We start from the raw sequence: 10,272 nt of genomic DNA, 5'->3' as shown, positions 1-10,272 counted from the left end.
CTGGTGTGAAATGTATGGTTTTCAGGGTTTTTATCGTTAACTCTGTTCCCCTGGGTTTTTTCCGTGTTGTAGTTGTGTGTCTTATTTTGAAAGAAATATGCACGCGTTACCATAGCGACCAGAGAGCATTAAGGGGCGGAGAGGAGGACGTTACTCAGTGTTGTTGACGCATTTCAGGAGGAAGCTGCTAATAAAGTTACAGAGTTACACAGTGAATTCACGTTTATTATGATATTTACAAAATACCAGAGTTTTTGTCTCGGTCGTATCATTTTGTTGTATTTATCCGCCTTAAAGGCCGGTCCGTGAAAATATTGTCTGACATTATTTGGTATTTAAAATATTTATATGGTATTTAATTGTTAATGAATCTAACGCCCATAGACAGGTGACGTCACCCTGTGGTTTTTGCCGTGGCGTTTTGGAGCTGATGTTACAAGCGATGACTGGAGCTGCATGTTGTTGGTTAACAACTTAAGTGATGATCACATATGTAAAATATGGACAAACAAGACGCGTTTCTATAGACGAACACCGGGGTTTACTCGCTGAGAGTCCACGCAGACGTCCGTCCTCGGTTTGTTGAAATGATCCACATGAAAACAATAAATGTATCATTTCCTGCCGTGACGTACCGACACTAGTGTTTCACTGTTTCAGTAAAACTTCACACTTCGTGTGGATCCGCGCTCCCTGCCCTGTGCGCGCTCCCGACGCAGGGGATGGGGGGATACCCTAGCTTGGCACGGCAGGTTAAAGGCTGTTTCTACACTCGCTTCTATAGTTACAAGGCAGACGTGTGTTGCTTGTGTATTGGACATGTTGACATAGACAGCATATTGTGAGTAAACAGTGAAACCAGTTTGTGGAGGTTCCTCCCTTCAGGTGCAATGCTGTCCGACAGGTTTATTGTTTCCTGATCGTCTCAGCGCAATAAAGTGCGCAATGAAGTGGAGTAACTATTAGCTCTGTTTTTGGTGAAACCAAGAGAAATACGTTTGTTTTTCTTCAAGAAAGCTTTGACAGATGGAACAAACTGGAGCCAAATGGAGCAGCTGTGTTGGACAGGTCAGTGTTGGAGGAGCATCTTCATACTCGGGCTTCTAACTACAAGTGTTCTCACAGGTGCTCTTGCACTTTTTCCTGTGTAGTTTTGTGCTTCGACAGCCGCGTTATTGTTGCTGTGGATGAACGGACTGTCCCTCATGCAGATGGCCCACTGCTCCGTCACGTACAGACACCAACCAGGTAACCCACACCTGTCTTCTGTCACTTCATAAAAATTAGCTTTATAATTTGTGGTAATGCTTCAGTTACACAAACGTGCCTTGCAACAACAGCACGACTAGAGGAAAACCAAACTGCTCTTCTGTGAATCTGAGTAGTTTATTGCCATTAAACATCAGATGTTAAGTGAAATTAGAAGCAGCTCCTTGGTAGCAGGATTTAGAATAAATAACAATAAAAACAAATTCTATATAGCACCACTGGCTTTCCTATGAAGGAGTATTAGGGTGCCATTAAGAAAAAAGCAAAACAAAACATTGTTGTGAGAATAAAGTCAAAATTTTGAAATGTGTAGATTACAGCTGTTTCAAGACAAACGGCCACAGCTGCTATACCATCTACAAACATATATATATGGTGTATATACATTCTGCTTTGTGTAGATGAGCTGGTGAAGTTGTACTTCAGAATCAGTTTTCATTACTAGGAAGTGATTTCTCTTTAAGCACATAAACACAGTGGTGATGAGCAGGGCGCCATGAGGAGGAGAAAGGCAACCAGTCCTAATGCTCCATCCTACCTCTCTGTATGACCCACGTTAGGTTGATCTTTCTAGTACGCTGGGCCTGCACAGCTCACTTGGATTGTTTGTGGTAAAGATTGAAAAAAGTACTGGAAACATTAGCATCACACAGTTGTTCATCCACATATACACAATACAAATGTCTCATTCCCCCACATCGCCAAGATGCTCCTCTGGAGTGACTGTGGTTGTCAGCATGAATCTCCAGGTAGGCTGTGCGTGAAACTAAACGTTGGTCAGCTGGAACTAACAGTCCCACAGCACCGAGCACCACAGGAAGCAGAATCCTGAAAGGATCTTTCACAGATACCTTAATACCACGCTACCATCTGAATGTTGCAGCAGAAATCAAGACTTATCACAGCAGGCAGCATTTTCTAATCTTCTGTGGTCTAATTTTGGTGAGCGTGTGTGTGAATTATACCTTCATTAGATCAGAAGTGTCAGAAATACTCAGCAACAACAACGTTATTATTAATAACAATAATTACAATTATAATTCATAATATACAATTTTAGAAGTTGATAGGGAGACTGCTACCACACTGAAAATCTCCCGTTGGCATTAAAGCAGGTCCATGATGGACCTCCACAGAAAATTAGCATTCAAATGTAAATAATCCAGTTTTGTCCAGTTTCAGCCACCAGACACTCTCAGCTTTCACAGTTTGTTTTTTGTGATTTTGTGTGAAATCATAACACAACGTTGTTGTTGACGGCTATTTTTTTTAACATTTACATATGTGTGTGCAAGAAAATGCCGCTTCACTGTAAATGTGTTGGAACCGATTATCAGAGATGTGAATTTGGGAGCTCCTGAAATGCACTTATAAGTACTTGTTTACTGAAGTCAAAGCTTTGTTTGTGGAGAGCACAAGAGTTTTTAAGGATTACAATTTGAATCACCATTACTAGACTAAGCACGCACAGGAATACAAGAACTAACGAAGAGCAGAAATGGACATCTGAGCTCGAAAGCAACAAGGACTTTTTGCCAAGTTACTCATCCAGCGATGGAGCAGTCAAAACCAGCTTTGTGATTTTAAACAGAATCACAGAAAACCCCAGTATCCCACTGTCTGAGTGTTTGGTGGGGTCTGATGGCTGAAGCTCCCTGAGTACATTTGAGAATGCATCCCTCGCCACATGAACCATAAAAAGAGGGGTCAGAGATACTACGGGAAATCTGGAGCTTAGACAACAGACTAGAGAGTTTGACTTTTGATGTCCGTATGAGTTATGTTTTTGATTATCAGTGACAGTGAACTACACCCTGTAGGAGATCCAGTGTTGGTGGATGAGACAGAAGCTGCATCCTTCCTGTCCCGTTCACTGCTCTATAACAGCTGGGACTTTGAGCTGGTTGTGCCTGGTGATGTGGAGAGGGAGTGCATGGAAGAGATTTGCAACTATGAGGAAGCCAGAGAGATTTTTGAGGACACTGCGAAGACGGTGACTCTTCTTTGACTGTAGAACCTGTTTTTAATCTGGAGTCTTAGAATGAAAAACTATCAGTTTAATTTAACAATTATTTACACGTTTATCACCTAAATATACATGTTTTTTTTATTTTAATATTTAAAATACAAAACCTTTTCTCTTAGTATTTGAGCAATTTGACTTAACTTATTCAAGGTGACCTCTTCATTTAATCTTCATTGGCTTCCATTTCTAGGAAAAATTTTGGAAAACGTACACCAATCAAGGTAATACTTTAGCATCACTATGCTAACCTTTTCATTTCATTGTTCAAATGTGCATACTAATGACGAATGTATTTTTTGTAGTAGTTGGGATGACACTTTCTTTTTTCCATATTGCTATTTTTTGTCGATTGTATATTTTGTATATTTTCTAATTTTGCTGTTTTATCTACGTCTTCAAACCTCCAACAGTATCACGACTGAAGTCATTGCTGTAGTGATTGGCTACAGATTGTCTGACTGAGTAACAGGAGAACTATTGAAGAAACATTTTTTGAGTGGGGTGATGATGTTTGTCTTTGAAGGTAGTGCAAACAGACTGGACGTGTCAGGTCTGGTGGCAGGGATCCTGGCTGTACTAGTGTCTGCTGTAATTGCCACGGTGCTGGGAGTGTACTGCTACAAAGCCAAGAAAAAGGGTGCACGGAGGTCTGGCCGGTACGTTTGCTCCGATGTGGATCATCTGGTAACAGAGAAATGTGGAACAAAGTGACACCCTAACCGACACCAGTAACATTTCCCAGTAAAGTCTTTTAAAAACCAGTAGACCATTAAAAAAAATACAAAGTAGACAAGAAGACAATATTAATCCCTTATTCTTAATCCAGAGTTTGTGCAAATTTATAATTCTTTATTGTTATTTTTCCCTTTAAAGGTCCAGGGGATGTGGGAAAGTAACACAAAGTGTCCGGGTTGAAAAAAGGAGACATGAAGGCAGAATTGTTTATTAAAGTTCATTAATATTTTTATTAGTAATTAAACCAAAAGAGATGGACAAACCACTGTCACCTTAAAAAATGAAAGAACAAAACCCAGGTATGGCTCACTAAAAATTGAAGCAAGTCAAAAAACTTTAAATGACAGAAAAATACAGAACTCACAGTCGTAGCATGGATGCATCAGAGAGCAACTTGGGGTTAGTATCTTGTCCAAGGATATGTGGCTATGTGTCGACCAGAGAAACCAGGGCTTGAACCACCAACCTTCTGATTACTAGATGACTTGCTCTACCGCCTGAGCCATAGTCACCCCATCAAGGCTCACTGGGACTAGAACTCTCCTTTTTTGGACCTAAGTACTTTTGCTTTAATGGTGAGTAGAGTCAGCTGTACCAGAATCACAGCAAAGATTTCTGGCACAACTTCATCTGCTTCCAAGGTGCATGGAGAGGATGAAAGAATTCACAAAGCAGGAACTCCAGCAACACTTAAGGGAAGATGAACAACTTTAATAATTGACCAACGCGTTTCGGCTTGTGGCCTTCATCAGGGTCACAAGCTGAAACGCGTCGGTCAATTATTAAAGTTGTTCATCTTCCATCCAGAATCAGAAAACTTTATTGATCACTAAGGAAATGATGTAGGTTACAGTTGCTCCAAGACACTAACAGACTAAAAAATTAAACAATACAATTTGTCACAGATTTTACAAATTTAAGAAATAGCACTAATTTATGCAAATCACTCAGTTATACCTATAAGGATTAGGAATAGGTGGCACCTAAGGCAGGGCACATGCTTAGTGTCTGACCTCACAGATGTGCTTCAGGAAAAATGGTCGAAACCTCCTGAACCTTCTCTGGAAAACCTTCCCAGAAGAGTTGAAGCTGTTATAGCTGCTAACGGTGGGCCGACATCATATTAAACCCATGGATTAGAAATGGGATTTTAGCCCAGTTTACATGACCAAATACAGGCAGACGACTAAATACTTTTGGCAATATAGTGTATAAACATTTTCACGTTTTTATGTTTGTTTATTAGCAATACAGCAACTAAAGGGGTTTAAAATTGGCGTGTTGTGCTGTGTGCTGTTCCAGACCTCCAGTACAAATTGCAGTAGATGGGCATACATCAGCTCCGGAGACGGTGCCCCTAGGTGGGATCACTGCACCAGGTCTGCCTAGCTACAACGATGCCCTGAACCACAGTGGGCAGCACGATGCTCCACCACCACCATATTCAGGGTAAGTGGAAGGCAAAGCGTGCACACACAAGGAACACTGGAAAGACTGACTACCAAGAGTACTAAGACATTCTGGTGAGAGAAGCACAACACATGTTGTGTATTTATACACGGGAAGGTGACTAATTGGAAACAGGTGTAACAAATTCAACACAAGTGAAACTGATTGAGTAAAGACACAATTACAAAGAAGGGAAAGCAAGCAGGTTGCAGATGAGTGTTTAATTTAACTGTCAAATGTACTCATGTTTGCAGTAAATGAAATGGCATACAAATTTGAAATATTTGTATAGATATTGGCACTCGGTGTCCCAGGCAATGTCTAAATAACTTTGGTCCACTTATCTAGAAGATGAAGAACATGGAACCATCCATATATGCACTACACTGATTATAGTATGATAATCAATGACAATCATGATGCGAGAAAGTCTATATGAGTGGTGTAAAGTGGTGTATGCAGTGGTGTTTGCAAGTGTATGGTATGTGTTGTATGTGCACATCGAAAATGAAATGATACTTCAAACAATACCAAATGTGTGTGATGGCATGAAGAAAGCAATCACACATTCAATTCAATTCAATCCAATTTTATTTATACAGCTCAAAATCACAACAACAGTCATATTGTGCAGTAGATCGTACAATAATACATAGAGAAAAACCCAAAAATCATATGACCCCCTATGAGCAAGCACTTTGGCGACAGTGGGAAGGAAAAACTCCCTCTTAACAGGAAGAAACCTCCGGCAGAACCAGGCTCAGGGAGGGGCGGGGCCATCTGCTTTGATTGGTTGGGGTGAGAGAAGGAAGACAGGATAAAGACATGCTGTGGAAGAGAGACAGAGGTTAATAACAGATATGATTCAGTGCAGAGAGGTCTGTTAACACATAGTGAGTGAGAAAGGTGACTGGAAAGGAAAAACTCAATGCATCATGGGAATCCCCCGGCAGCCTACGTCTATTGCAGCATAACTAAGGGAGGATTCAGGGTCACCTGGTCCAGCCCTAACTATATGCTTTAGCAAAAAGGAAAGTTTGAAGCCTAATCTTGAAAGTAGAGATAGTGTCTGTCTCCTGAATCCAAACTGGAAGCTGGTTCCACAGAAGAGGGGCCTGAAAACTGAAGGCTCTGCCTCCCATTCTACTTTTAAATACTCTAGGAACAACAAGTAGGCCTGCAGAGCAAGAGCGAAGTGCTCTAATAGGGTGATATGGTACTACAAGGTCATTAAGATAAGATGGGCCTGATTATTTAAGACCTTGTATGTGAGGAGCAGGATTTTGAATTCTGGATTTAACAGGAAGCCAAAACAGGAGAAATCTGCTCTCTCTTTCTAGTCCCTGTCAGGACTCTTGCTGCAGCATTTTGGATCAGCTGAAGGCTTTTCAGCGAGTTTTTAGGACTTCCTGATAATAATGAATTACAGTCGTCCAGCCTGGAAGTAATAAATGCATGAACTAGTTTTTCAGCGTCACTCTGAGACAGGATATTTCTAACTTTAGAGATGTTGCACAAATAGTTCAGTTCTCTTATTTGCTTTCAAACTAACTGCACCCCCGTCTTTCTAAAAACCTTTTTTTTCATAGGAACGGAAACAGCTGGACGTTCATTGATCATGCTGCTATTCACAAAGTTTTTCTTCCTGTCTTTGACCACAGGGGTGCGCCGTCGGTATCTGCTGATCCAGGTGACAATGAATGAAAGCCCTGCAGGTCACTGTGTGATAACCTTGACACTGATGGTTTGGGGAAAATTTCTGGTTGTTTTTTAAAATATACATATTTTCCTTAGGAGTGCAGTTCAAAGACAGTCCCAAAGTGGACCGTAGCTAATCATTTGTCACTAGTCTGATCACTTAAGACTTCGTTTTTGTGCTGTGTTTGTGCATTTGTGTTCAAGAAAAACCAAGATGCATTTTATATAATAAATCATGTAACAATTTCACATGCCTCCAGTCATTGTATAACTTGTTGTGACTTGCAAAGCCAGCAAATAAGCATGCAAGTAGTAGATTAAATTAGAATCACGAGGAAGTTCTTCTGGACATGTTTGCAGCCTTTGTGCTGTTTGTCATAGAAAGGTAAAACTGCTGTAGAAGCTTAGTTTTTGTTTTGTGTTTACAATGGTCTACAGCACACTGCGAAGGCGTGCATGCGTGTAAGAGAGAAGGCGATCACGCCAGCCAAGTCATTCTTCTTAAAAATGGCGTCATGTGAACAAAACGCAAAAAGAGCGAGTAAGCTGCAGCTATCGGAGCAGCGTGAATATAATTTCTCTTACTAAAGCTGCGACGTGGAGCATCTGTTCGGCTTAACACGAGAGACAATAGACAGTTAAATATACGGGGAGAGGAGGGAGGTGCTCCTGTCTGCCGCGGCTCCCCACACCGCCCCCGATCCCCACTCAGTCTACAGGCTTGTCAAGCAGAGGAATAAACAGAATCTGGCGCTGGGAAGTGAAGATATCCCTCCCTCCCTCCCCCTCACTATCTGTGCATCTTCATCCAGCTCTTTCTTTCATGGAGAGGAATTATCCCGCTTCGGGCTTCGGAGATCTGGGGACTGGGACGGGATGGAGTTACGAGAGATCGGCCAAAGCAAGGTAAGCTTCGGTGGCCGAAGCATGGGGAGCGCTGTTTTCTGACTGCCGGTAAGCTTAAGAGGCTCTGACAATGCCGTGGCATAGCGCTGACTGCGCCGAGTATTTAGCCCGGCTGCACGGCCACCAGTCTCGGGTACAGCCAGCCGTTATTTTATTGGGGGGAAGGTTAACAGTGATGCGAAGACGGACAGGGGTGAACCGCGGGTTGGTAGAGGACGGTTTCGTTATTGAACAAACCAAAACAGTCCCCCCACATACACACATGTATGAGTACATCAGTGTTCATCACTGCATTGTCTCCGCTGCACACGAACACAAGCATGACAGCCACGGTCACCGGGCATAGTCCACACATGAAAGCGTGTATGCAAACGAAACACTGTGCCAAACACAGCGCAGTCATGGATACACGAGCCTTTATTCAGTGAAACTAACGCACTATTGCCAGTTCTCTGTAAAAGAGAAACTAATTCATTAACAATAGAACTCAGTGCGGTTGTTTGACTACAACACACAGGCTGGCAGCTACTATTAAGCTGACATTAGCCGCTATCATTAGGCATCTTGAGCATTACCCAGTGTCTGACAGCACATTTCTCCGGAGCAGACAGCCTGTCCCCGTCACATTACCAACCTGCCCAATAAGGCGGTGACTTCAATCTTAAATAAGAAAAAGCAAAGAAATTCCGCTGCAGGCAGTGATCAGCTGATTCCTTATATGGCTGTGCTGTTGTATAAAACACGGTCTTATTAAAGTTAGCAAGCTCCTGTTAGCCTAGCTGCACATTAGTGGTTGCCTTGGCAACAACAACAGTCTCAGAGCGCTTCTCTGTTAGCAACGGCTCTTATTAAGTCTGGCAGTATGACTGTGATTCCAATAGATTAGTTACAGATTTATAAAAACAAGGCAAAGACTGATTCTTATGCCATCATGTGTATAATATTTGTCTTCATATTTTAAATGTAACGACATGAAGTCAGAAGTAAAGTCTTGGTCAGATGTTCATGTAATAACGTACACATGTACACAGCAGCCTTTCAGTGTCTCGCAGTGTAAACATTACATCAGACAACTCTTGTTCCCAGTGTCTTTTCAGTGAATCCCTTCAGTGAAATAAAAAAAAATCACTCTCCGTTGAAAAGCACTTATTCTTGATTCCCCCGAGATGCTGCATTTGACTCCTCTCAGTGTTAGTCTCCTCCTGGGACTAGAGTGAAATGGGTGCATGCAGCACCTCCTTGTTTGCCTGCCACTCATAATAGACACGTAATAAGACATCTGTTGACTGGAGCTCATGACTAATGTTTCTTCACTAGTCTGTAAATGGTAAATGGACTGCTTCTTATAGAGCATAATAGACACATTTTTACTCTGAGCATACAACTAATTCATTCACCCAAGAACTTTTTCTAACATTCATACACATTCACACTCCAAAGGATGCATTGCCCAAGGACACTTGACATGCAGATTGGTGGAGCCTGGGATCGAACCACCAACCTTCCAGTTAGTAGCTGACCTGCTCTACCACCTGAGTTACAGCCACCCACCCCGCAAGTCTGTATTGGGCTGAGCTGTGTTTTAGCTCAGTGAGATGAGCAGCCGTTCTGAGACTGGGAGGCTGGAGTTCAAATCCCGCTTATGGCAACATTTCTTTCAGTTCACAGTTAAACTTTTTAAACTATTTTCAGCACAAATCCCAGCTTTTTCAGCTGTTTTCAGCAAAAACCTCTTTCCAGCAAAAATTCTGCTGATTCACCTCTTTTCAGCAGAATTTTAAATCTGGGACTCTCCACCATTTGACCCTTAGAACTGAAGAAGCTTCTCGGATGAGAGGTGAAACGTCTTCAAGCAACTCAAAGAAGTCCAGACGCTTTTCTTTCCAAGCTCCTTAGTCTCTCATTCCTTATATCAAGACTGGAGATCACACTACTGATTTCAGTTCATTTAATATGTGAGTGCACAGATTCATTCTCAACTGGACATAAACGATGATCAAAGGTTGTATATACTGTATGATGAAGTCATCCAATCCCAGCCTCCAACACAGTGCGCTGAATCTTAGCTTTGAATGTCCAGTATATTCCAATCAGTGCAATTTCAGCATTCACTGAACCTACAGTATCTACACCTGTGTGGCAAATGTCTGGTAAAGACACAGATAATGAAATTTAATTATTAATACAAT

General features: G+C 41.8%; 2 protein-coding genes across 3 annotated transcripts in view; both read left to right on the top strand.

Moving 5' to 3' along the window:
• Positions 1-1,026: 1,026 nt before the first annotated feature.
• On the top strand, positions 1,027-7,183 carry prrg2 (proline rich Gla (G-carboxyglutamic acid) 2). 2 transcript variants are annotated; one of them, XM_085351913.1, is made up of 7 exons: positions 1,027-1,068; positions 1,152-1,248; positions 3,090-3,262; positions 3,486-3,516; positions 3,819-3,951; positions 5,333-5,479; positions 7,141-7,183. In XM_085351913.1, the coding sequence occupies exons 1-7, from the start codon at positions 1,027-1,029 to the stop codon at positions 7,181-7,183; spliced, it is 666 nt and encodes a 221-aa protein (XP_085208039.1). The 2 variants fall into 2 exon arrangements, with proteins under 2 accessions (XP_085208039.1, XP_085208038.1); XM_085351912.1 differs by having other exon boundaries at positions 1,047-1,068; positions 3,067-3,262.
• An 817-nt stretch (positions 7,184-8,000) lies between these two features.
• prr12b (proline rich 12b) overlaps positions 8,001-10,272 on the top strand; it is a 66,864-nt gene continuing 64,592 nt past the window's right edge. Inside the window, exon 1 of the mRNA XM_085351911.1 lies at positions 8,001-8,083. Coding sequence (XP_085208037.1) covers positions 8,001-8,083 — 83 coding nt within the window. The remainder of the gene's footprint in view (positions 8,084-10,272) is intronic.

The sequence above is a fragment of the Diplotaxodon limnothrissa genome, linkage group LG4 (assembly GCF_057381915.1).
Source record: "Diplotaxodon limnothrissa isolate DT_005_m linkage group LG4, D_limnothrissa_male_GT1.1, whole genome shotgun sequence".
Lineage (NCBI taxonomy): Eukaryota > Metazoa > Chordata > Actinopteri > Cichliformes > Cichlidae > Diplotaxodon > Diplotaxodon limnothrissa.
Note: the sequence above shows the minus strand (reverse complement) of the source record. Positions and strands in the feature narration are given on the sequence as shown.

Excerpts from the sequence above, each read along its gene's own strand:
- prrg2 (XM_085351912.1), top strand. The coding sequence starts at position 1,047 with ATGGAGCAGCTGTGTTGGACAG. Across the intron at positions 1,249-3,066 it reads CACGTACAGACACCAACCAG|TGACAGTGAACTACACCCTG; the intron begins GTAACCCACACC and ends TTTGATTATCAG. Across the intron at positions 3,517-3,818 it reads GAAAACGTACACCAATCAAG|GTAGTGCAAACAGACTGGAC; the intron begins GTAATACTTTAG and ends TTGTCTTTGAAG.